Source organism: Neodiprion virginianus, chromosome 2, assembly GCF_021901495.1.
Source record: "Neodiprion virginianus isolate iyNeoVirg1 chromosome 2, iyNeoVirg1.1, whole genome shotgun sequence".
Lineage (NCBI taxonomy): Eukaryota > Metazoa > Arthropoda > Insecta > Hymenoptera > Diprionidae > Neodiprion > Neodiprion virginianus.
In genome coordinates this window covers 33,945,920-33,972,393 of record NC_060878.1, presented here as the reverse complement: position 1 = coordinate 33,972,393, position 26,474 = coordinate 33,945,920, and the positions used below count along the sequence as shown (strand labels likewise).

At 40.9% G+C, this 26,474-nt stretch overlaps 4 protein-coding genes across 9 annotated transcripts in view; 2 read left to right on the top strand and 2 right to left on the bottom strand.

Moving 5' to 3' along the window:
• Positions 1-427: 427 nt before the first annotated feature.
• Positions 428-1,744, bottom strand: LOC124297632 (divalent-cation tolerance protein CutA). Of its 3 annotated transcripts, none has more exons than XM_046748861.1 (6): positions 1,466-1,739; positions 1,313-1,372; positions 1,132-1,177; positions 937-986; positions 806-859; positions 428-628 (listed from the first exon to the last, which is right to left on the bottom strand). In XM_046748861.1, the coding sequence occupies exons 1-6, from the start codon at positions 1,621-1,623 to the stop codon at positions 601-603; spliced, it is 396 nt and encodes a 131-aa protein (XP_046604817.1). In that variant the 5' UTR covers positions 1,624-1,739; the 3' UTR covers positions 428-600. The 3 variants fall into 3 exon arrangements, with proteins under 3 accessions (XP_046604817.1, XP_046604816.1, XP_046604818.1); XM_046748860.1 differs by having other exon boundaries at positions 817-859; positions 1,466-1,736; XM_046748862.1 differs by lacking the exon at positions 1,313-1,372 and having other exon boundaries at positions 817-859; positions 1,466-1,744.
• Positions 1,745-4,719: 2,975 nt separating this feature from the next.
• LOC124297618 (neuroligin-4, X-linked-like) overlaps positions 4,720-26,474 on the bottom strand; it is a 30,334-nt gene continuing 8,579 nt past the window's right edge. For 3 of the 4 annotated variants that reach the window (XM_046748832.1, XM_046748834.1, XM_046748833.1), the window contains exons 3-12: positions 10,630-10,761; positions 10,215-10,535; positions 9,801-10,098; positions 9,172-9,324; positions 8,870-9,070; positions 7,676-7,868; positions 7,114-7,558; positions 6,728-7,001; positions 6,414-6,560; positions 4,720-6,325 (exon numbers count right to left, since the gene is read on the bottom strand). In XM_046748832.1, the coding sequence (XP_046604788.1) occupies positions 5,664-6,325; positions 6,414-6,560; positions 6,728-7,001; positions 7,114-7,558; positions 7,676-7,868; positions 8,870-9,070; positions 9,172-9,324; positions 9,801-10,098; positions 10,215-10,409 (2,568 nt within the window). In that variant the 5' untranslated portion in view covers positions 10,410-10,535; positions 10,630-10,761 and the 3' untranslated portion in view covers positions 4,720-5,663. Of the gene's footprint in view, positions 6,326-6,413; positions 6,561-6,727; positions 7,002-7,113; positions 7,559-7,675; positions 7,869-8,869; positions 9,071-9,171; positions 9,325-9,800; positions 10,099-10,214; positions 10,536-10,629; positions 10,762-10,861; positions 10,885-26,474 lie in introns of those variants that run through there. The other variant, XM_046748835.1, reaches the window with a different exon arrangement.
• LOC124297629 (calcium and integrin-binding protein 1-like) overlaps positions 10,026-26,474 on the top strand; it is a 46,719-nt gene continuing 30,270 nt past the window's right edge. The window contains exon 1 of the mRNA XM_046748857.1: positions 10,026-10,124. The gene's annotated coding sequence lies outside the window, so the exon portion shown is untranslated. The remainder of the gene's footprint in view (positions 10,125-26,474) is intronic.
• Positions 11,763-15,658, top strand: LOC124297627 (AP-1 complex subunit mu-1). Its single transcript, XM_046748853.1, has 2 exons — positions 11,763-11,915; positions 12,905-15,658. Exon 2 carries the CDS (start codon positions 12,928-12,930, stop codon positions 14,194-14,196), a length of 1,269 nt encoding a protein of 422 aa, XP_046604809.1. The 5' UTR covers positions 11,763-11,915; positions 12,905-12,927; the 3' UTR covers positions 14,197-15,658.

Sequence of the window (26,474 nt, the reverse complement as noted above, 5' to 3'; positions counted from 1 at the left end):
GTTTTTTAACTGATTCGATTTTCTTCGTTTATTTCATTTTTTCTCATTTGTATATAAATGTATGACAACCAGAAACCGTTTCGCACCACGATATTACTAGATATCGATTATAATCTTTAATCAGACATCGATAACATTTAATTCGAAGTTCTAGTTAATGTGCAGACTAAATCATAGATTAATTACCTATATTACCCTTACTATCGTTGCTACTTTCGAACAAATATTTCATCTTACCGATTGAGTCAGTGGAGAACTCCCATAATAATTAATAACTCATTAATATTCGATCTCTGATCTGGCAAATATTTTCTTATTACTTGGACCAGAGTTTATTACTTCTGATCGTGAAGCTTAAGTCTTAATAAATACATAATAGGACAGTTTATAGAATATGCTGAATAGCGAATGATGAAATATTAATCAATTGCTGAGCCGATAATAAACGAATCTTTATTTTTTCACACACAAACAAATTTAATCCAATTTATTTTACCATCCTTATATTACCCACGTTTAATCCCAGGTGCCTAACAATACGTTAAGAATTTTTATCAGATTCTCTCTGGGCAATTGTAGGGACAGTTTCGCTAATCCAATCTAAGTACTGTTTGTTTCCATTGTGAATCTGCAACATTGATTATTTTAGTTTAATAATTCTCTCTTATTTTGTTTGATTAAGAAAGAATAAATAGTCTCTATTTCGCATGCAATTAATATATGTAAATCATCCGTGAACAAATCTTCAAAACTGAGTATCATAACGAACAGGATAAATGATTTAGATAACGATAACTATGGGAACCTCATATTTACGGGTAAAGATATGACTTCGCAAACTTCATACGGATGATTTTCTCTGTAAAAGAAATTTTGAAATGAGGAAATCGATAATTCAAACTTTGAATACTACGTCATTTATCACAAATTACTTACTTGACGAATTTGGTCAATGCATCGACAATTTCAGTTCTGGTTTTAATCATCTGCAAATTACATTGAGAAATATTAGAGATTATTGGTAATTGCAATTAATTATTTTTGAAGCCAAAATGTTTAGGGGTTTGTTGTCGATGATCGAAGAATGAAACGGAGCATGGGTATTGCTATTTTTTAATAAAAAATTCTTACCAACAGCAGTTCTTGATCTTCGTTAATTTCGTCTTTCCACTCGTATCTGAAATTTATACAAATAATATTGAGTTACATTCATTTCTCGGTAAAATTATAAAACGGACACTACTAACAGCTGACTGAATGCAAAACAAAAAAATTAAGAGATAGTATTATTTTATTGCAGTGTTGTACGTACATTGAAGTGATTTGGGGTATGATATTGACGCAGGCAGCTAATTTATTTTTGACGAGTCCGCTATACAAAGAAAAACGATGTTGGATAAGAAATAATACAACATTGAGCAAGGTAAAAGTGAATTCAGTGGTAAATAATCGAGATCAATATTACCGAGAAATATTTTTCGCAACTTCGTTGGACGGTACTGTAACGTAAGCAACCGAGTGTATTCCAGAGATATTATTCATTGTACTGCACCCTAATAGACGGATATTTCGAACGAAGGCTGATAGCATTAAAAACTTGAGAACAGCTGATGTATGTGACATTTAACACCGGTATAATGTCTAATGTAATGCGTAGCGTTCGTTCAAAGGAATGAACCTACGTCATGTGATATACTGTGTATAGTACAGATGGTACAGATCAGAGTGTTGATATAGTAGCGGTTTCACGTAGTTGTTAAGATTGGCATAGATGTCGCCACCGCATAGAAGACCTTCCATGAGAGCTCGATACGAGGGCTTAGCTCTATCGTGATTGGTCGTCAACTTCTTACCACTTATTACTTTCAACGAGTTCGGAGTTTGGCCTAAGTATTACCAGTTTCAAACTCGACGTCGGTGCGTGGCGATACCGCGATTTTAATTAACTCGACTGAACTCGCGAAAGCTACGCTTTGATCACATTATCAACACATAATATTGGACATAAGCTGACTGTGAGTTTAAATATCAACAACATTCTAATTCTCTATTCAAATACGAAACAATACACTAACAATTTTTATGGCACGTCGCATAGCAGTTACAATCAATATTAGATGCAGTTGTAACATCCACTCATAATTTTGAATAAAATTCTTGAAATTTTAGTATTAATCAATATCTGTTTCATCAAAGTGACATCTGGTGATGTGGACATCGCTCTGATCTCCACAGCAAATTGTAAATGTAAACATAACTGACAACCCTGGTATACATTCCGCTGGACGCAGAGAGAGATACGCAAAGAAATTGTGTCAAAAACAATATGGAGACAGACACAGAATCAGTTTTCTATCTGTTTCTTTACGGTTTTTGCAACATTTTTTGTACGTTTCTATCCGAGTATAACGAAATTTTTATTAGGGAAACAATCGAGGGTCGAGACGCCATACTGTCACTTGTTGCTCAGATTCTGAATCAAGCCGCGGCGGGTTATCTTCTTTTAAATGTTGAAAAATATAGCAATCTGCAATACAATGGTGAACCTTTTTCAAAGTTTTCATCCCACCTGTGTAGCGGATGTCAAGGTAGATTAATCTGTAACGCAAAGTTGCAATATGTTTGCAGAACTGCTGTGAGTAATTTTAAACGGATATCAACACGAAATTATCATAGGTTCCGACTAATGCGCGGTTGTAACGATAATTTATTCATGCATTGATATGTATGGGTACAACTGTTTTTATACCGATTATAAAACGTGAATTTCCCATTCCAAATTGTAGCAAAATGTACTTTCACGCGCAAAGAATTCACTGAATATGTTGAGAGCTGTATACTAATAATAATAACTGAATATAAGGAGGTTCTAGTCATTCTAGTGGTACAAGAATAAAAATTTCAAATTTGTTGAAATTTTGTATATTGATTAAGCTTAATCTCCTGAATGCTGTTTCTGAAGTTTCACAGCGATTCACAACTTCAGAGCCGAGTGCTTGTAAACTAAAATTACCAGTTTCTCGATTCGATCAACATTGCATCTTATGGAGATTGGCAACCTTCCAAAAGTTTTGGTCTTCTGACGAGATAATAAAAAATTAAACTCGAGCAAAACTCACAACATTTCTTAAGGAAGGGTTGAATCAATGATATGTGTAAAAATTTGGGAATAAAAATACTTTTTAAATGAGACATTGATAATTTTATTTCGAAAAAAGAGATTTGGCAACGTCGCACATATGGATAGCTTGGTTGATGTTAAGTTAGCGTCACCATCACTGAACTACAATAAATTTCAGTGGTCAACTGGTCACCATATCCTTTTAGTTCTTCGGATAATCCATACAGCGTTGCCAAATCTCAAAGGATAATACGTGAGTAAAGTGAGTAAAACATTCAAATTTTATTCCAGTTGATGTGACTGGTGCACTTCCTGTAGAACCTCCAACGACGGTGAAACATCTCGCAGTAATTACAATATCCCGTGCAGAGATCATTGCCACGCGGCATGGGTAGGTTGCATGATTTTTAAAGTGCTATTTGGTTGTTCAGGTTTTCGACTTGGTGACTTTTGACTTTCAGGACTAATGTTTCGTAGTTCTGGCTGTTAAGGTCCTCCACCTAGTGGACCTTGACCTCCATGACAAGCGGTCCATAGTTCTGGCTGTCCAGGTCCTTGACCTGATGACTTTTGTACCTTCCGGACTAATTTTCAAGTTTACAAGTTTGATTATTGAAAACGTCATGTTTTATACTATCAAATCAATATGCATGCTTCAGATAACATTTTGAATCGGATAAAAAACCGAACGATCAGGATCAACAAATTGTAATTGATGAGTGGTTGGCATAGTATACATAGGAATAACGTCGTTCAATTAGAGCTAAAATTACTGTGCGTCGTGTATCAAATCTGTTAGCACTTAGCTGATTCTGTCTATAATTTGTAAATGTACAATTAATTGTAAATGAAAAAGAATGGTTCAAGACTATTTTGATTGACGATTGCCGAGTCAACGGTATGCATTTTACAAGTCAGCGATGGCGACACTACTGGTATCGTTCGTGAAAAATCCTATTACCAACGTCAGTTTTTACAAGACATTTCGGGCGCAATTTGACGTAGCAAATACCAACTTGGTATCAGGCGAACATATTGATTCAAGAGCCTGTAGTCACAGACTTCGCTTTAGATCAAGATGGTTGCGCTTACGGTCACTAAAAAACAGCCATCCAACGGCCAATAAAGGTTACTGTAACAAGGCGGGTGGGGCTTTCCCTCATCTGCGTCACATACCCATGCATTCTTACATTCGCATTACCGTCCGTCGCTATATTCGTCTTTGATCCGACTACCTCTTGGCGCTATATCTTGTGGCTCTTGGCCTGACATATTTACCTGATATTGAGTCGTGGTAACTTACGTGCCCGTAAAAGCACCCAACAGTTTGAGGTTCCGGTTCTTCTTTAACAAACGGGCATTATCTTTGACGTTAAACTCAAGAATCTGATTCGTTACCGTTAGCGACTTCTTAACGAATTATTCATGGGGAGAGCATGAGATGATTCGAGCTCTCGGTATATTTATGAACATGACTGTTGCTACTTGTTGCGTTAAATCTCGAACGATTTAACCGATATACTTATTTTGGAAAAGTAAACATGGTGTGATTGCAAAAAAAAAAGTTAGTTCTGACCACTTCGTAGACTCAATAAGTTATAACTGGTATACGTAAGCCGCCAAAGGTTAGGATGACATTCTTGTAGAACTTTTCTGCAAATACTTGGAATGAACATATTTTATGTGTATAAAGTCATATTGCACTTATTTATAAATTGGTATTTATTAATTACAATATTGCCGTATGAACTACCGTGAAATTTACAAATCGAATGATATTTTATTCCAGTCGTATGCATAGGTACAATTTTTTTAAATTCAATTTTGACGAGCGATTCGTGTGTAATTCATAATACACGTCGGCTCGACTAAATACATGAAGTGCCGAGCTATGATGCCAACTCTGGTTTCACAATCTTTTGTAATAGTTTCATTATACTTCGAAGTACAGATACATATTTGGGTGATACGTATACAATACGCAGTTTCCCCGACCAATGGTGATAATTTTCCAGATACAGTAGAATAAACGCTACGCTTCTAAATTACAGCAATATCAACCGTATTATTTTAGAATAAATTTAACGGAGCTACGCTTTATAGTTTATATATCGCGGACAGCTCACGATCAATATGGCTTTGAACTGGGAGAGAAAAGACTATTATACACTTTTCTTTCGCATAAATATCATGTATAATCACGTATGATTTCGGTGTCTATTATTAACAAATATGTGACATCTCAAGTCTGTCACGAAACGGACAATTTTTTTTATCACCTTAACTGCTTGCTCTAAAGAGTCTAAATCCGTTTTATACACTGTATAATTCACTTTGAAGGCTGTAGTCTGTAACACTCGCGAAAAATTCCGTTCCCCATGGATATAATACAACCCAGTGCTAACGGGTTTTCACGCAAATTTTCCCGCGTAGGCGTGCAGGGGTGCAGGAAACGAAGCCTCTGTTAAAATCGTGATTCCACAAAAGTAACACGTTTTACGGAACAGCTGGAGTTGCCCTCCGCGGAGGGCAACCCCTAATGCTATACAGATATCTCTTGAATCTGAACTCTTTTCTTAATGCCGGTAGTGGTCAAAGAGCTGGTCGTCCTCGTGGGCGGTTTAGGTGGCACAGGATCCTTCTGGGGATGAGTTCCATGCTCCTTAACGATCTTCACGTTTTTTCTGAGACTTTCGTCCCGAAGAAGCCGCTGCTCTGGCATAGTAGACGAGGGTGGCGGGGGACTGGAGCGTGCCAGGGTTGTGTACGAGGGTGGAGGCTCCTCGGACCTTGTGTCCTCGTTTGAGTCGCGCGAGGAGGGCCGCGTCGTCATCGGTACCGACTCTTGATGGCCGTTCGGGGTGCACTCGCTAGCCGCTCTTTTTTTCTCTCTATCTCTCTGATAGTAAATACCAGCAAATATCATCATGTTCAGTATCAAAAGGATGCATCCAACCCCGACGGTTATCGCCAGGGCAGTTGTTGTGCTGTAGTAGTGCCGAGACGCCAGTCTCTGGAGAAGCTCCGTCTCGTCGTGTCTCTCTCTGACTCTCTCCTCGCCGTCTATTACGCCACTAGACGGTGACCCGATCTCGGAGGTCGCGTCTTCGCCAATGGTTGAGCTGCACTCGGTCGTCGACAGCGACGTCGTCACCGTGTTGCCGGGAAGAAGTATCGGTGTGTGCCACTCGTCGCGCACTGGTCCTGATATAAATTTAACGTCGTCGTATTAGTTTTCGAGTTCAGACTTTATTTGCACGGCAAATAATATTTACTGAAATATTATACGCACCCGCGTAGAGGTGGTCTCCTCTCTCGCGGAAATGATGATGCCGCATTGTCACGTCGTCATCTCCAGGTTGGTGTAACTGTGGTATCAGGTTTAGCCAGACCGCCATTTTATGTCCCCGATAGTGGCTCTTCATTTTCGGTTTGAGAGCTGATAAAATTATGATTTTTTTTTCAACGTGTAACATATTTTCGACTTGATTCTATTTATACAATTGTATACATCTAATCAGTAATCATAGACCGCAAATGAACGATGGAGTAACGGTGGGAGAGAAGAATCATAATTGATAATGGATTAGCGCGGTTCACTTTTACCTATCGTAAGATACTGTTGCGATCCGGTTTCGTACTGCTCCCATGTCAGACCTCGAAACCTGGTCTTCTCTTTGACCGTTCCATAATCTACGGAGTCGACGTTTCGCGGTTCGTTGGGGTTTCCGGTTTTGGCAAAGTTTGAAAAAAATGTAAGAACAGCCTCGGCGACGCCCTGATCCTGGCGGCTGTAGTTCTGGGGGAAAAAGGTACCTCCGGATACGAGTGGGAGTCCAAAAACGTAGGGTATATCCTCGCCCCTCACGCTTCCCAGTCGCTGGAAAAAATTAATATTATAAAATGTTTCGTATACACTTTTGGTACAATCTACTTATATGGCTTTCAGCATCGACGCAATGTTATTATCCAGATCCTGTAGTTTATCTTGCCTGCAGGTAATCGCTGTCTTTCGTCTGATAGTTGAAATGGTAGAAAAAAGTCTTGGCACCCCTCCTCGCGTGATAAAACGCAACCCTCATCAGCGGAGCCACGGTGTGACCGTCACTCAGTGCCTCCATCGTCGAGTCTCGTATGTTAATTGGGTGTAGGACAGGCTTGTCCCAGTCCGTATACTCGTTCCTCACAGCCGAGAATATCTCGTTCAAGTGGTAGACGTAGGCGTTGCGGACGAACGTTCGGAGCACTCGGTTTCTCTGCTCCTCCTCGAAGCCATACTGAATATCGTTCGCGTTGAAGTCGAGGTAACTCTCGGCCGTCGTAACGCCGAGAATCAGTGGTATCGTCACAAAACTACCGCTGTCTCTCTCCATGTCGTGGCTTGGGTCAGGACTGTTCACGTCGATCGGTAATCCTGGACCAATCCGCGGCATGAACCTAGCATAAAACCGAAAATATTTTTAAACAACGAATAGCACCATTTCAACTCAATTAATTCTTCCGGAACCCGTCACATGATGAGAATGAGTGGCATGTAGCTACTAATTATTATACCTTGTTTCGGGTAGTTCTACTTCCATTAGATTTTGTAAGGGAACTTCGCGAAGGCAATCAGCGATGTCGGCTTCGGTTTCAACTGCACATTCGAATTGCTCCCCGACTTTCACCCTCAAATCGTCCGGCTCGTGTACTGCTGCCCAGGGGCTTAGGGCGGAACCGCTGAGAAGAACCAGCCGATGAAACAAATCTGTAAAACGAGCGATTACACATGACATATTTTTAAAATTGAACTCATGTTCCATATTTCTGATGTTAAAAATTAATCTCACGTTAAAGAGTTTTGTGGTTCTTGTTACAATTAATTACACCATGTACAGTAATTAAGGCGCTTGACGGGGTATCTATTCACAATCGAAGTTAGATTTAGAGTCGTGTAAAATTTCTAATAGCATGATGAAGCGAACGATACAAGTGTATTCTTTCGTTCACGTTAACTATTTTATTTGAAAACCAGTTGAAGCAGCTTTTGTGCAAAGATCCGGTTGTGAGTTACGCGATTCAAAAACCTGTAGGATAGTAACGAATAGGACCATAAAACAAAGCAGATTCCGCCCAAGATGGAATCAAGAGAAAGCTGAACGGGTCCGCCGGAAGAGTACCGGAAGTACTCGTGGTACACCGGAGAGCAGTCGGGAGTTATAAGCTGTTTGCCGTAATTCTTTACAGCCGGATGTACGGGAAATGGGTGTGTACCTATATATTACTCGGTGAATAACTGTACATCCACCCGTCTGTCGCCTCGTTGTAAAGGATCCTTACATATTTGTATTCGTGGAAAAATAAGTAGAATTGCACCTTCAAAACAAATGAAAAATTTTACTAGACGCAGCTAACTCCGTTACAGCAAAAATTGTGCAAGCATGGCGTGTCAAATCGTTCGGTCAAAAGTTGAGAGAGTTTGTTGAATGATCGAAAAAGTTATAGGTTTGCTACAATATGAAAAAGTTTATCGATACTTGTATTAACTTTTTTGTGTATAAGTCCAACAAATTGTTGATCTTTTTATAAGCTCCAAGTTTAAATGTACGTTTTACTCAATTATACTTTCGTATTTAATTGAAAGTCTCTAAATCTCTTTAAATAGTTCATATTGTGTACGGCATAAAGTGCGCGAGCATTTCTAATTATTATAAACCCAACAGTTTCCCAGAGATAACCCGCGTTATTGGAGCAATTTGCGTTTTATACCTTTGCCGTAGGGCGTCAGAAGTAGGAGATTGGCGAGAGCCGCCCCAGTGTCGTGTCCAACTAGGGTGATCCTGGTCGGGTCGCCGCCAAAGGCGCCGATGTTATCGCGCACCCATCGGAGCCCCATAGCAATGTCCTTGAGGGCAAGATTACCTCCGGAACCGTCCGTTGTGTCTGGACCAGGACGAGTCCTTAGGAATCCTGAAAACATGGGAAATATTTGCATCATGCACAAAAGACTAAGCTCGACAGCAAAAGCCTCTATTATATATCATAACCCCATCGTCAAGTGCAAAATGTACCTAATATACCAAGCCGGTAGTTCAGTGTTACGACGATCACGTGACCAGCACTTGCCAATACCGAGCCGTCGTAGGGATTTCCGGAACCCCATTCAAAGCTCTCACCATGTACGTAAACGATCACTGCGTAGGGTGCCTCGAGTCCTCGGGAACCTGATATGTGTCAGACGATACGGCACAATATTTATTTTCAATTTTTGGTATACGATCAGGCCGAGGTGAAATTCAAATAGGAATTTTCAAATAACGCACGTGAAAGTTTTCACGGAATTATCTGAACTCACTCACAAATCTTCATATTATCTTTTCGCAAATTGTTATAGCTTCATCAAAGCAAATATTTTGTAATCCATACTATTCTACTATAACATAAGTATATATTATTCACAATCTATTTTCGGACTTATTAAAATCGTAGGCAAAAAGTATTGAAAGACATACACTGAATCAGTTTTCATGTGTGACGCAGTTACTGTGGTTAATTTTCATACTGCACGTACGTATTGTTACAGTATATGTTGTAGCGAAGTTCGGTCTTTATACGTGCGACGTGAAGCATATTATGTAGCAATTATTTAATTAATCAACCTAATTACAACGTAGAATGCAATTTATGTGTATATTCTTACCGCTTCCAGGTATGTAGAGATTCAAGAAGAGGCAATCCTCGCTTTGATTCCCGAGCAGCGGAAGAAGGCGTTTCAGCTGGAGAAATCTTCCCCGTGGCATCGTCCCTAGAGCAATTGTCCGATTGGTTACGTCCGGGTAGTTTTGAGGACAAACTAAGCCAAAGGTATCTGCGAGTTTAACACCCGCCCAAGTCAGCGGAGGCCTCGGCGATCTGAAACGGAGTTTTTCTACGGGGGGTGCCGCGTATGGAATGCCGCGGAAGACTTCGACCGGGTCCAGGTGCCGACCGTTAGGTTCCTGAAAAATCCCCCCCAACCGTCTATGTAAGTACAATTAATTGATGCCAGAATGGCTGGTTCGCAATTTGAATTCCTGCGGGATGGAGATTATTATTTATCGCACTGGGGACGAACCTGCAGGATTCCCCTTATCTGTCCGCTTTTGGTCTCAACGATTCGGGAGGCGTACCGAGTCGGGGACTGAGAGCTGCTCGAGGCAATGAATGTTATCGAGGCGAATATTATGAGGTGATTTAAAACGTTGAGGAAGGTTGCTCTTAGTACCGAAGCCAGCAGCACCTCGGCCGCCGGCTGGCATCGCAGTGGCATTGCAGCATTTGTCAGCAACCACCATCCCGTAAACACCAATCAATTATTCAACCTGGCCCCAGAAGCCCCGAACTGTAGTCTTATGTAGAAACATTTCACGCTCGCTACTCTGACTCGCGACTTGGACTACAACATATAAATTAACATGTCCATTTTGTTTCTTCCCGTTCCAAGTCTTACGGTATATAATTAATTGATCAACATGAGCGGTGAGGCTTACCTCTTATATATTGTAGCAAGAAACGTGCTGAGAGAGGTTTTAGTGCTTCGACGTCATTGAGTGAAATTGGTCTAGAAACATGTTGAATAAGTTACCATTTTGCGGCAGACGTTTCGCGTGTCTGGAGGGCATCTGGAACAGAAAGTGGTATATGGATGAAGTTTATTCCGAAGGATATTGTACGCGATAAAGTAATCGGAAACGTTCGGAAGTTGTGGAAGATGCAACTAACGTAATTCGTTGCGGCAACTCTTGTGCCGAGGAAACTTTACGATACCGTGGTTATACGTATATATATATATACAGGTCGAGTCATCGATCTTCGAACTTTCCGATTATATTTAAAGTCACATTAGCAAAATTAAGCATCGCGGCTACGTGTACGTGATTCTATACGTATGTACGATGACCTATATTAATAACGCGAGAAAAACAAGAAGCCTTGATCATTTTCCCAAACCTTCACTGGTTTCTTTTCAATATACAATTTATCCAAATACATACGTAACGAAGCGCTATACGTATGCATATGCATGTATAATACGTATAAGGATTGGCTATGAACTCAACAATAAAGTTTATGACATAAACTTCAAAGCAAAGATCCAACCATGAGCTAGAACGACGTGAACGTATAACTATTCTATTGTGGCCCAGAGTATCGTATAAGATGGGTTGGAAGGGTGCCCGAAAATTGTTTGAGAAAACAGATGTATGTGGGTGAAATTTCTGCAACAATGCGCAACGTTGGCGCTTTGTTAGCCATTTTATGGCTAGCTATTTCACACGATGAACGGGGCGACGGAGAGCGGGCCGTAATATCGGCAGTTTTATCGAATCCCGGGAGAATAAAAAACGATTGAAACGGTCTTTCCATTATTCTCAACCGCGATATATCAGCGGTAATATTTTCTCGGGATCCTATTTTCACTCGCAGAGTCAGCCGGCCAATAAATACCCGAACGATTCTTTCGAATATTCATACGCGTTACTGATATTCGCAGATTGTGTAATTTAACGATTCGAACGCGTTCGAATTTTGAACGGTTGGTACCACTGTCAGGATCGATAGCTCGCCTGCGACGTGTAACGTTGGTACGCCTGCGCTCGCCGCGAGTCAGACACGTCGATAGCTTCGCACCGGTCCACAGTGGCAGGTGGAATGGTGACGAGCAAGTGCTCGTGTTCTGTCTTTACTTGAGAAATAAACACTTTATTCGTATAACGGCGACATATCGGGACGGGATCGCCTCTGAGAGATTCGTCACAGACATTCAATTCTCGAGGTAATAACATTTTTCATACCCTATTCCAATTCCTCTGGTGAAATTTACCTTTTCGAACAAACCGTGTCGTCTTGACAGTTTTCGGCCTCGTCTCTCTATCCTTACGGAATTCGGTTATCGCTCACCGCGCGTTTGTTTTCCATGAAAAAGTGTCACTTACGTTATTTGGATGGTTTTCTTCACGCCTGTGAAGTAGTTTTTACCGTTTCAATAGGAAATGATGAACTTAACCTTCAAATTTTTACGGGCGTTGGGAATTTTTTCAAATTCTCACTGTAGTCACTTCTTTCTTTAAATCGTTATTTAAGTTACCTTTTTTGGTCTCACACTGTTCAAGTATGCTGAAACTTTGTTTGATTTACAATTGTTGCGAGTCAGATTCCGATTTTCTAGCTGGATTATTCATTCAGTGTTCTTTATCCGAAGAGTTCGATATGATTTTATCACATATAAAACTTGAAATGTTGAATGTAATTTTATAAAACTTTAATTCAAGAAATTTACTGATTTTGTTCCAAATTTTGCACTGAATGAGTTAAATTGATACGAACAATTTGAAGGAACGGATTATTCAAAGTTCACTACTTGAAGTGTTTGCTATGTTGTGTGACGGCAAAGCTGTAACAACAATCTACAAAGAATCTGTCACGTCTGGTCAGACTGATCTACACTATTTAATATAATAATTTCGTGAATTTATTTGAAAAAATTGGTAAAGCAGTGAAAAGTTCAAACTGTGTAAAATTATCTCTTTAAATTGAGCTTATCTTATTTAACAAGTTGACTGATATCCGACACGTTGAATAATGTTTCACGAAAGAACATGCACATATTGTAAACAGACATCGTGAGTATTACATAAAGGCTCTTTTTTCTTCAATTGTATTAAAGATGCAGTTACTATCATGACTCATTCATTAGTCATTTTACCCATTTCTACGTGTCGAGCTACCTGCTATCAGTGCTGAGTGTTGCTTATTGAATTCCAGGTGTATAAGATAAAATCATCACCATGTCGACCTCCGCCATCTACATTCTAGACGTGAAGGGAAAGGTGCTGATATCGAGAAACTACCGTGGTGACATTGAAACTGGGGTCATTGAGAAGTTCATGCCTCTGGTGATGGAGAGAGAAGAGGAGTGCAATCTCACGCCGATTATCCAAACCCCTGAGTGCACTTACTCGTATATAAAGTACAACAATCTGTACATTGTATCTACGACAAGAAAGAACGCTAACATCTCACTTGTATTTGTATTTCTCCACAAAGTGGTCCAAGTAATGCAGGAGTATTTCAAAGAGCTCGAGGAAGAGAGCATTAGAGACAACTTCGTTGTAATTTACGAGCTCCTTGACGAGCTTTTGGACTTTGGCTACCCCCAGACGACGGACAGTAAAATTCTGCAGGAGTACATAACTCAGGAGGGCCACAAGCTTGAGATACAGCCGAGAATACCTATGGCGGTAACCAACGCCGTATCTTGGAGGTCCGAAGGCATTAAGTATCGCAAAAATGAGGTTTTCCTCGATGTCATAGAGTCGGTAAATCTCTTAGCTAACGCAAACGGGAATGTTTTGAGTAGCGAGATAGTCGGGGCGATTAAAATGCGAGTTTACCTATCTGGGATGCCTGAACTGCGTCTGGGACTAAACGACAAGGTTTTGTTCGAGTCGACAGGTCGTGGAAAGTCCAAGTCCGTTGAGCTGGAGGATGTCAAGTTCCATCAGTGCGTCAGGCTTTCGAGATTCGAGAACGACAGGACCATTTCGTTCATACCTCCCGACGGAGAGTTTGAGTTGATGTCGTACCGGCTCAATACCCACGTCAAGCCACTTATTTGGATCGAGTCTGTAATAGAGCGTCACGCTCACAGCCGAGTTGAATACATGATCAAGGCTCGCTCGCAATTCAAGAGAAGATCGACTGCCAACAATGTGGAGATAGTTATTCCAGTGCCAAACGATGCCGATTCGCCAAAATTCAAGACTACCATAGGCAGCGTGAAATATTCTCCGGAACAGAGCGCGATCACGTGGTCTATCAAATCATTCCCTGGTGGAAAGGAGTACCTAATGAGGGCGCATTTTGGGCTGCCCTCTGTCGTCGGAGAAGATGTCGAAGGCAAGCCACCGATCCAGGTCAAATTTGAGATTCCATACTTCACCACTTCTGGTATTCAAGTCAGATATTTGAAAATCATTGAAAAGAGTGGGTACCAGGCTCTACCTTGGGTGAGATACATAACACAGAACGGAGACTATCAATTGAGAACTAATTGATTGCAAACCTGGGAGGTAGAAGCCACAAGTATTCCACTTGCACTCCTGATCAAAGGAGGAAAAGTTGGGGACGAAAACTAATTGTATATAATTCGTAAAGCACTGTTTCTCGCTGAGATAATTAGTCGGCTAATTACCCTCCGAGAAGTTAAATACATATATAGTATTAAAGTTGATCAGAGTGACAAAGAAAAAAACTCTTTAAACTTCTGATCTACTCTGAGCTTTGCTTTCAATTCAAGCTACTAAAAGTCAGCGTTGATATTGTTGTATTCCAAACTTATAGTGAAAATAAAATGCCCTATATAAATATAATAATAATAATAGTATTAACAATGAAACACGGATGTAATAAATTTTTATCTAAATAAATGAGTAGCGACCAGTAAACGTCGACTCGTATACATGCATAAATTTGCGTTAATAGAATAGAAATTTTTTGCCCCCAAATAATCCGTGTCCAATAAATCGCCGGTGGCGAGAGTTATCAAACGAGCCGTATCTTTTTCACCTCGAATTAAGATACCGAGTTTATGGCACTGTTGTACGTATGTACGTAGCTGAAAGATACCAACGTTCGCGCAGAGAGCGTAGCGGCGGTCGCGCGAGCGAATGAAGAACAAAAAATGCTAAACAAAGGTAAAAATGTAGAATCATACTGGACCTTTTTTATCGGCATTACGAGACTCGCATCCTACTAAATGGCCCTGGTATGGAAATTTCACCAACGTACATAAATGCATAATAATGTTATTATATCGTCGGTGGGAAAAACGCGTGGGTTCGCATTCTACGCGTGTCCGTACACAATTACATAAGTTACATGTAGGTGAGAAACGTGCAAGATTAAGGCCGTCAGTTAAGCTTAGCTAATTACTTTATAGGAAATATAAATTCAGTCACGTTCTGTAACCCTCCACCCTCCCGAACCGGGAAAACGCAATTTTCATAACTCTCGGCTAAAAATGTGTTTACCCTTAAAATTTTGTTTTCATGCATTATTGACGTTATTATAAATGTTTGAAGTAATATAATACAATTTTATTGTTATAGCGTAAAAATATTGACAGTGAGATAAATATTTTCTCTCTAGATTTTCTTGGACTATTACAAAATAAGTTTGACATTGATTTTGAAGTTAAACGACGAAGGAAAATGAAGATGAGTTTGAGTCAGTATTGAGAAAACGAATAAACGTTCTAATGTCAAACTTTTCAAAACTTATTGCTCGCGATATTAAAAAATGTATTATAATACGCTGTTTAATTTCAAGTTAGAAATATATCTTCATCGAATTGTTTTGCGACTAATTGGTTCGGTTCCCCGAAGGACTCCAATGGGAGAAGTGCCGTACTTGAAAGTATCAGCTATTATATGAGAAAAAGTTACCGGCGTTTAAAATGAATGTAAAAGTTCTTCGGCTGCCTCTGTAATATCAATAAAAGCAGAAGATTAAGCAGTATTCTTAGAGAGTCAATTTGACCTGCTACGGCAGCAGATTCTAATCAGCGCGACCAGTCCCAAAAGAATATATTTCGGTGCAGGCTATTTAGATGGTCGTAATGCGTGCCATAAACATATCGAACATCGTGTGGGGGACGCTTCAGGATTACGCGATTCGTTCTGGTTACCGGGAGATGAAAGTGACGTTTTCAATAGAGGGTAAAGGGCCCTGAAGGCTCGATAAAGAATCCGCGCGAGTTCAATTTTCTTTCGCCGAGATGTGCGGTAAATTCTTCTTCATCCATCCTCTAACCCCCCCCCCCCCCCACCTGTTCTTTTTACTTCCTTTTTCATCTTTTCCCTTCATTTTCCTTCTCTTCTCTCGATTTCGGATGTATTACGAGTCCAGATTTGTGATCGGCAACAACGGGTAGAGTATATTCCCGCTTTGAAATGATCGATAAGACTTCCGCCGGTTATTTCTTCGGAATCACCCCTTGCAGTATATGTGTACGCAATACCCACCCGCCATCGCCGATCGGTGAGGTAACACTTGATACTTGTAGAGGAATTCCTGGACCGCCGGGAAAGCCCCAGTCTCCCTGACTGCGCAACGGTCTACTTCGTCTACAGCTTGTACTTAGCGCCTGAAATAATTTCACCGGGGGTTCGCAGTCATTTTCTTACGTATACCCTCCAGGGGAGAGAAGCAGTACCAGAGGTCGATCGTCAGCGGTCCGGTTAATAATTCACCTGCCACGAGTACTTACTTTAGGTATTTAGACCGAAGTGTCTGCAAGACTGCGAAACCTTAATAAACAGCTTGTACCTACAGGTGTATAGATGGATTTTTGGCTTGAATGGTTCGATCGAGTCAAGTGTCGTTTCGAAATCAACCACGACCTAGATGTTAAAGCACGGTATATATGTATATGTATACACATGTCTCGTACATAGGTATACAGAGCGTAGAAGCGAAAGGCCAAGGTGCGGTTGCCGGAAACCGGGCTCGATATTCAACGTATACAAACCTGTAATAATTCATCGGGACCTCGTTTATTCAATACTCTGCAAACAAACGGCAATCTGCACTCTACCATCGTTGGATTCGTATCATTCGTACATCGTACGTTATATGTGTAATACCTGTCAACCACGAAACTCATATTACAACGTATTTTCACCATCCCACGAGGACGGATGGCGTGATATCGGCAGAGGGCGAAAGAGAGCGTCACCGTTTATTGTAAAAAAATTTTATAAATCGTTACGCTACGGAGGAAAAAGAATACCTGCCGCAATTACGAAGAACGGTAAAATTTAAATTAATCTGAAATTGATTAACGGAATCGGTGTAATGAGCTAACTTTGAGGAATGGGGGTAATTATACAGATTCAATCAGGATGTGCGATTACTTTCTGTGAAGCTTCGCTTCTTTTCGAAATGCTGATGATAATGAAGTTTATCATTTATAAGCTTAACGATGAGTAGCAATTGCTGGGAAACAGATCGATAAATTAAATATAAGTTTCAATTATTCGTCTGAAATAAATCTATACATTCATGCGACCAACTTCCTGGCTTGAACTGTATAAAAAATTCATCGGTTTCTCAGAAGATAGTTGCAGCCTGATAAAATCTACGAGGGTGAGTTAGCAAAATGCAGTAATAAATACGATTGCATAACGTAATTGACTTGAGTAAGTCTTCGTAGAAGAGGAAAAAAATGCCTCAATCAATATTGATACGAGGTAGCGGTGGACCGCCGCGGTGTATCTTAAAATCCGACGTCGCATCGATAGAATAACAAAAAAGTAGCATCGGGAAGAGAGATAAAGAGCGAAATAGGGGAAAGAAATATAGCACGAGAAAAGAAAAATCTGTGCCGACTAAATCCTCGTATTTCAACGTCGCAATAAACGCGGGGATGGTGGTCGTGTACACACTTTAAGAAAGTCTCCGAATTCACAGCACAGGGTTTCGATATTCGTCACACGGTTCGCGAAAACTCGCTTCATGGTAATAGGACAGGGTTGTTTTTTTTTTTTTTTTATTTCATCCCTTTTTAAAACGCATACAGTGTACTCGGCGCACACGCGTGTCGTATATACCGAGGTTGAGTCAATAATATCGTTAGCAAAAGAAAAGCATAAAATATGTATACGTCGTGTCGTGATGGTGAAAAGAAATCCCCGTCAAGTTGGTAAAATCTCGGAGACGGGATAAAGTGTATAGGATTCGACATACATTTGCCAGTGGAGATAGGAAGCCGGCAGATCCATGCACATATTTACCATGTACCTTCGTATGTGTGTACCGTATATAATATAAACGGAGAAGGAAAAAGGAGACGAAACAAGTGGAGCGGATAACGACGCGCTAAGGGGAAAAAACAAGAATTTGAAAAAATATTATTTTAATGCATAAAATACGTATTTTCAAGACGGAATTACATGTATCGCGTAGCGAGTCTCTGACCTTTAGAAATGTAAGCGGGGAGTCGAACCCCGCTTATGAAAACTGAACTTTATCGGATCCCTGGGAGAATCGGACTCCCCGAGAGACGTCGGTGAGAAGCGTCGTTCAATCGAGATTGAAAGAGGTCGATTTCCGTCAACCTGATACTCACAATCAGGCTGGCTCTCTTCGAGATTAAACCTTATTATGTAACTACAGACGAGGCTTTTCACGGAATTTCAGTAAGCGATACAATTTCGCGTGTATTCGCACCTGGGAAATACCGATCCGTTCGTAATTTTTAGCTGTCTTATGCCTACGTATACGTGGTTTATTCAGGGTTCGTACGCACAGGAAAAACCGAGAAAACTCGGGGAATCTTTTACAAGAGGGAAAAGTCAGGGAAACGTCGGAGAATTTCGAAAATAAGACTGTAATTTTGAGTCTGTCAAAGAAATAAACTCGTTCTTGTACAAAGTATTATCGATCTTTTAAGAAAAAAAGAAAATTGGATTTGAAATTTTGTTTCGTCGCACCACTTCATACATTCTATACCTATATATTAGTTAACAACAAACCTTCTTTCGTTTTTTTCTTACGGAAAATCGCAGGCATTATTGTGTAAAAAAAATTTCATTAATCAGCGGCATATTTCTTGAAAGGTTAGTGAAAAAATTCTGTTCGAAGGCTGAGATACCTACTTGGAAAAGTCAGGGAATTCCAGAACCCTGTTTATTATACGCCCTATATTATATGTGCACCTCCCAGCTCGGTCTGAAAGCTGCAGCCGAGTTTCAGACCTCCGGGGCTTACTATACGTTCTTCAGAAAGTACCGTGGTAATGAATTTTCCTTCACTTTTACCAGATTAAACTTTACATTTGTAATTTCATTTAGTCCTTATCGCGGAGAGTTGAGGGTCATGAAAAAAGTAATCGACCGTGTACGTGATTTTTTTCCTTCAATCTTACGACGTATGACAACAGTTTCGATAACATGAAAATTAATTGTACAGACGCCTAAAATATATCTCTATGTTTTTGTAGACACAGTCTGAAAAATCGGACGAAGTCTTTCTTGTATTATTCTCGTATAAAGCTAACGAAAATTGAATATTCATAACAGGCGGTGTATCTTCCGTCAGAGTCGTAAGCCTCTGGCAAAATTGTCCCGTTCGTTTACCTTCACCAATTTCCACGACTTCGGGAGGAAAGATCACTGCTGCGAGCTTTGATGTATCTAAAGGTAGTGAAAAAAAGAAGAGAAAAAACAAATAAAAAATGCCGTCGAAATCAATTTTACACACGCGAAGCCTAGGCGGAAGAAAAACGGTGATCACTCAAAAATCCTATCCTCCATATCCTCCGGGCTGCTCTCACGAGTAGACACGTATATAATACACACATACATATCTATTCGTAAAATTGGATACTTCAGCTCGAAAGCTTGTTCTTCTTTGCATAGAAAACAGATAGCATTGTGTGCGCGTATATATCCATATGTGTATTTTCGACGCAACACAGAGTGCCCGGATAAAAATAAGAATGTAAAGTGCAATTTGGTAAAAGTGAGAAAATTCAATACAGTCTATCTCAATAAAGGCAAGCCCCAGAGGTCTAAACTTGGCAGACTTTCAAGTCCCAATAGGCGCTGCACTGCGAGTGGATACATAAGGTATATGCAAATTACAAACGAATCAGAATTTTTACACCGGTATATTTTGCAGCGTTCGTATATGCAAATGTATTAGTCGCTCGAAAAATGTACATGTACGCGTACCTGCTTTATATATTTGACTATACGAACGAGGAACTGACGGTGATCTTAACGCAGGTACGAGTACCTAATCAAGTTATTTATTTTATTATCGTCAAGGAATCCACCATACAAATTCTCCTCTACCTATCAGCGGAATGAGATTGCTTCAACGAAAATTGGTGTGTATACCTATACAATATAATATGTACATACACACATACATGCGCAAACATGCCCGATCGAGTTATGCCGCCGTTTGTTACTAGCTACACCGCGTATAATAGCATTTACTCGAGATAGGTATACCTACATCACGGGAAAAACCTCTTCGCGGTAATGCAATTTTTTTTCCCCCCATTTTTTTTCTTCTCCTTTTCCCTCTCTCATTATCGAACATTCTCGCCCCAGCTCTTTGTACGTATGGATATATGCACTGTACCCTTGTCGATCGATGCGTTAAATAAACCATTTACTCAGCCAGAGAGGGTAAAAAGGTAGGTACAAGATAATTGGGTTCTATATAACATCCTTTTGGAACGAATTTATTTTTAAATTGTTCGTTACATGTATACATGAAAGTTCAAGTGTGGCGTCGTGAAAGAAAGAAAAAAAAAAAACAAAGAAAAATTGACGAAAATTGAAACATTTTTGAAGTTTAGGTGATACTACGAGGTGGAACTCAATTTCAGTATAATTTACTTCACGAAGAGTTCGCAGGTTCTATAGGTATATGTATTCGTCCTAAAACTGACTTTGTACTCGATGATCGGTGTAATTTTTTTCCCCCTCCTCCATCGACTTGTTCTTTTTTTTTGTCGTCTTTTCACTCTCAGCACTTATGTCTCATATTTGGGAGGTAATTTGTCTCGCTATGGGAGAAGTGGAAGGGTTGGATGGGTGGGGGGGGATATCCTCTATACTTACACGTGTATTTAATATCTGTCTCTGTCGCTCTCTTTGTCTCCGAAGACCGTCCATCAGTCGTGACAGAAATAACAAACTTTGGTGGAAAGTAGAACTTAACGTGGAGGCGTCGCTCAGACGCGAGCGGAAGGGGGTAAAAAGATAAAAAAAAAAAAAAAATAGAAATAAAAAAGAAACGTACATTCCTGCAGCGGTAACATTTCATGCCCCCCCCCCCGTATATGTATATGCGGAGAAGATAAAGCAGGAGAAACTACGCGGAAGCGGAACACGAATCGTGGACGGAAAGCGATGTTGAAGTTGTGAAATTTCCCCCCATTATGCATTTCCTGCGGGAAAATGTAGAGATCTGGTGGAAAGAAGGTAAACGATCGAGTGAGGAAGAGAATTGAAACGTTGATCATCGTCGTCGTCTGACCAAACGCTAATTACACCGTACACCGATCAGGTAATAAAATCCTCGATGGTGGAAATAGCCACAGGTTGCCGAGTTGTATTTGAAAATGGATCGCTAATGCCCGTTCACGGGTAGGTTGAGAAAGTTTTTCTCACTACCCTTATATATGTATTGTATAATACGGGGGCCTAGCCGTGTGGCATACACTTCTCAAACGACCGCCGTATCCATTAGAATCCTATTCAGTGGTTTTTACGCTGCCGCGGGTCACTCCCGACTCACTTGACTCGCCTCGACTCGACTCGACTCTCGGCATAACCCTCCACGGTTTCTCGCGCTTCTCGTTACGCAGAATTAGCCCCGTCTTTAAGGGCATTGATCCAACTGAGTGGAACAAATTAGGGATACCGAGGGTAGAATTTATCTTCAGAATTCTGACCTCATCCACCCGGGGAATTGCACTGATTTTTTGGAACGCTGGGAGAATACAACAATATGAATAAGAAACGAGGAAGAAGAAGAAGAAGAAGAAGAAGGAGAAGAAGAAGGGCCAGATGGAAAGGTTGAATATACCCGGGAAACGGAGGAACAGAAATTATTTCGTCAATTCTTATAATATTCGTTTACCCGTCAGCCCTGTGAAGAATATATTTCCCTTTCATTTAGACTATTTGTCGTACCTATGTACCTGCCTATAATATTATGTACCTATATATCCGTCGCGAGTTACGCAGAACGATGAATAATTCCAACCCTCCGTCTCGTCGGCTTCGATCTGTTTTTTCAACTACTCCACAAGGCGGCAGAGTTTGTTGCGAAAATAATTCTTTGCTTTCGAATAAAAATTCGAAACATGATAAGCAGGTATTTATACCAAGGTACGGGTTTAGGGTCTGGTAAAAAAAAAAACAACAACAACAACAAATCAATTCTTTTCTCATACAATATGCAAGTATAATTCATATCAGAAATCTTGGTATTTTCGATGCTGAAAGTATTCGATCTTTTCAATTCCTCGTCAGAAAATCCGGTTATATTATAAATAAATTCCCGGCATCGTGCAGGTTGAATGCCTATATTGAATTTCCAATAACATGAGGAATGTATAAATGAATTCCAAAGAAAAGTACGAATTTTGCGGGCTTGCGAATAATTTAACGTGCCTATATCTACAACGCTTCTCCGATATCTTAAAAATTATCATCGATTCGTATTATTTTTCGCGCATAACTCTCCCGCAGTTGCAAACAACGTTTACGACCTCGACTAATTTCCATTTCCACCTTAGCTCCTCTGTGTATAAAAAAAGTCGGAAAAAGCGCTGCTGCACGTTGATTGCGATTGGAAGAAAAGCAAAAGGAAGAAGTAGAAGAAGAAGAAGAAGAAGAAGAAGAAGAAGAGCAAATATCCTTGGCTTCTGAATTACTCGACAGAAGCAAATAAACGTATCGCATACATACACGGACAGTATAATAAGAGGAGCGCAGATGAGCGCCACTTGTCAGGGTTATATCGACACGTGGTAATTGGCAATAAGACCGAGCTACTATAACGTCTACCGACACCCCCAGCGCCGGTTGTTAAACCGGTAAATAGCTCGGGCTTTCCCTCTTCCATACACACCTACGTGAACGTACATCACGCGTGCAGGCGTGGGCGTATGGCGGGAATAAGACGGTCCGCAACCTACAGAGATGGCACCGATCTGAATTACCTCGATAGTCAGCTGCTCCGTGTCCTCTCGCTCGCTGTAAATTCGCCTTACACCTCCCCCTTACACATCCTCTCCACTCTTCACGCATGCGGGTTCATCCCACACACTGGTCCACTCACAATCAGAGACGTACAGGGTGCGTCTGTGTATTCGCGGGACGGAGGAAGGGCGGGATAATTCGATAGGGCGCGATAAGGGCGGCGAGATATTTCGATGATCCTACCCCTCTGCAACCCCTTTACCCCGTGGGATGTCTCCGTTCCTCGTTCCGACGTAAGCCTGCGGGATGACGACGTTAAGTCGTTGCTAAATTCCACGCGAGCCGGGCACGTATTACCTACTCCACCTACGCTGCCTCTGCGCTTTCCCTTCTGTTCGTTGCCGCACGCGTGTTCACTTCACCTCCGAGGCATCGTCTTATCCCGGCGTTGTGTAGAGATATTTCAAGAAATTTTACACATCCGTGGACGCGGAATACGAAAGAGCATCGTCTTGAAGCTTGTAACGTTGTGTCGTGACGATTCCGGATGTAGAAAAACCGCTATTTTGCGTTTTTTTAATTGTCTCAAATCCAGTAAACTGTAATAAAACGAAACACACTCACGCGGAGAGATGACAAAGAGATCTGGTTTTACTCGAAACTGCAGGAAAAGAGGGACAGATTTAGGTTTTCGTTAAAAAAATACCCGTGTCAACTATATTTTTTACTATAAATGTAGCAGGTTTTACCTTGCACAGAGTGGTTCTCACTGTTCTAGACTAAATTCTGCATTTTGCAAAGTATATTTTACCAAAAAACCTCATGTGTCCCTCATTTCCTGCAGTTTTTAGTAAAATCTGCTCTTTTATATTCTCCGTACATATTTCGAAATCTCAAAGGTCCCTTGAAAATCACTTTAATGCTAAGAAAATAGTAATCTTTTCCCGAGTATTTCGTTACGATAATGTTACTAACTTTAACCTCGCGAAGGTACTGGATTTCATAACGCCGAATATTCGTTGCGTAGACAGCGTGTGAATCACACGCCCTGCCATTCTGCCTATTGAGTAATTGAAAGGATAGTTTTGTCGCAAATTTATTTTGTATCGCTGAAATATGCTGCACAAATCCGCCATGAATTCGCAAAGGTAGGATATGTCGTAGAGTATGATATATCATCGTTTTTTTATTACCGCGGCCGGGACGGAGTCTGTTTAATTGTCAGTTCACTTCAGAGAATGATAAATAGCGTTCAAGTCACTATCATATTATATTATGACCGAAATCTCGATTGTAGAAGAAAATTTTTACAAGTTCGAAAAAAATTCTCGAGAATTCGACGAACTGCGAAGAAGCAGCATTTTATCTTCCGCTGCAGACGGAGCAAATAACATTTCAACGATTCTGAATTCCCTGACATATCCAGAAGATTTGGAGGCTTTCCCTTATCCTTCGCAGGGCATACCCTGATTTCACACGAATTCGACGGTCTTTGAGCGCGGTTGAAAAATTCAACACAATTTTCCGCACCGAGCGAAATATTTCAAGTGTCGGTGATTGTTGTTGTTGTTGTTGTTGTTTTATACTCGACACTCGTATATTTTCACACTTTTCATTCGTCACTCTGATCAACATAGAATACGTTCGTTGAAATAACATAAATAACGAATAATATTTGCGAATTAAAAACGCGTTGCGGAACGATCGAAAAATATTGTTAAAATATACAAGAATATTTATTTAGCGTGATGACGTATATGTTACGGCTTCAGGGTCGTCGCTGAACAAACTGAAAAAGAAACAAACAGTTCTTCCATAACGGTAGCTAGACGGCGCTAGATAATCCCTCACATCGTTGGACAGTAATAACGTAGATTTCATGCAGGGTTCGTACGTCTATCGGCACATGAAGAGTACCTTATACCTCCAGCAATCGCGGGCAGCTGACGCGCGTGGATATGGAAGAGGCCCATCGACGACGGCCGTTCCAGCGGGTAAATGCAATCAAGATTACGAGCTTATCGAGAACCAAAGCGGCTTACGGTAAAACCCCCGATCGCAGCGTCTACGAAACCGAATTATACTTCGCCTTGGTAAATTGACTATGCAAACATCGTGGAGGGGGCGAATATGACGAACGGTAAGGAGTAAGGTAATATCTTAGTAAGGGGTACCTACAACGTAACATGTCACGACGCTCGCTATGAATTATGCTCAATTCGTCGCTAGGTCTCGGCAATTCCCTTGATCAGTCCACATTGATCTAGGCTCCAAGTACGGAGGGTAGAGGTAAAGAGGACTATGTATATCCGTGTATGGAAAGTGTCCGTAAAATATAGGGAAATTGGGATGGCGTTGCGGCAGCAAAAGTTCCACAAAGCGCCAGTCAGATCGTTACCCTTGTTGCTTGTGAGTTCCAATCTGGTGACTTTTTGGCGGACACTTTTGCAGTTGTAAATCTATACGATCTACTTCTTCTTACCTTTACTATTCGTAGTTCTAAGATAGGCATACGAGAGATTATCAAGCAGTGGTTTATTCGATTCCGACCTAATTCCGAGCGTGTCCCTTCAGTCGGATGTGATTTGCTATGATCCGTCTCTTCTCGAGCACCTTTCCCTTCGGTCCGAACACCGGCTACTTCCGGACTGCGAGCCCAAGGACATACTGCACGACAATTTGGAAAAAGGTGTTCTCGTTCCGCTCGAGGAGATGTGGGATTCGAACCTGATGGATTGCCGATATCGATCGGAGGTCTTGGTGGGTGACTACCGAGGACACGATGTCTGTACAGCGGCGAGAAGGAGGAGGATAAGCTGCAGCCAGGACGCGATGATGCCTCACGTGACGCGCATCCGGCCGGTCCTGTATTTGATCAAGTCCAATCACAATTCCAACCTGACCTCACTTAACCCACCAATACGGGAGGCAATATTGGAGGACAGGTATGAGGTGGCACGGCAGAAACGCGCCGGAATATGCCAGCTACCATGTCGAAGAGTTTTTACCCTGAGCTCTGGGGGCGACTGTCACCAGCTGGCACAACGCCTGAAGACGTCTCAGAAGAAATCGATACGGAAAGCAGCTTTGCTTTGCTCACTGCCCGAGAGAAACAAGAGGCTCGAGACAATTAGAGAACGATGCTAAAGCCCGTCCGAGAGTACGAGTGCAACTTGTCAGTTGTCACGTGCCGAGGCTACATGCACCGTTTCCATGTTCCGGTAGCTCGGTTGGAAACAGTTTTGATGAAAAATTGAAACCGGACAAGTGCGAGTAGAACTCGCGTCTTGAGGGTTCCGGAGAAACTTAATTCCTTTTTTTTATGCGATAGAACTGCAAATGAATTATTTTCAGACTTTTTCCTTTACTTGCGCTGTGAGACCTTGCTTCTCTTCAAATTTCATGATTCTAGGTCAAAGGGAAGTAAGATACGTTTTCATGAGTGAGCTTGCGAGTATCAAACTGTGTGACATAAATGGTCGTTTCTTTTGATTGCGTCGACTTGGAAACTAATTATTTACCCCTCCGAGGGACCGTGGACCTTGGTATTTGATATTACTTTCAACTTGATACATCTAATCGTTCATGAGAAAAAGGATCTTGAC

Excerpts from the sequence above, each read along its gene's own strand:
- LOC124297627 (XM_046748853.1), top strand. The coding sequence starts at position 12,928 with ATGTCGACCTCCGCCATCTACATTCTAGACGTGAAGGGAAAGGTGCTG.
- LOC124297632 (XM_046748860.1), bottom strand. The coding sequence starts at position 1,623 with ATGTCACATACATCAGCTGTTCTCAAGTTTTTAATGCTATCAGCCTTC. Across the intron at positions 1,178-1,312 it reads ATACCCCAAATCACTTCAAT|ATACGAGTGGAAAGACGAAA; the intron begins GTACGTACAACA and ends TATAAATTTCAG. Across the intron at positions 860-936 it reads GCATTGACCAAATTCGTCAA|AGAAAATCATCCGTATGAAG; the intron begins GTAAGTAATTTG and ends TTTCTTTTACAG.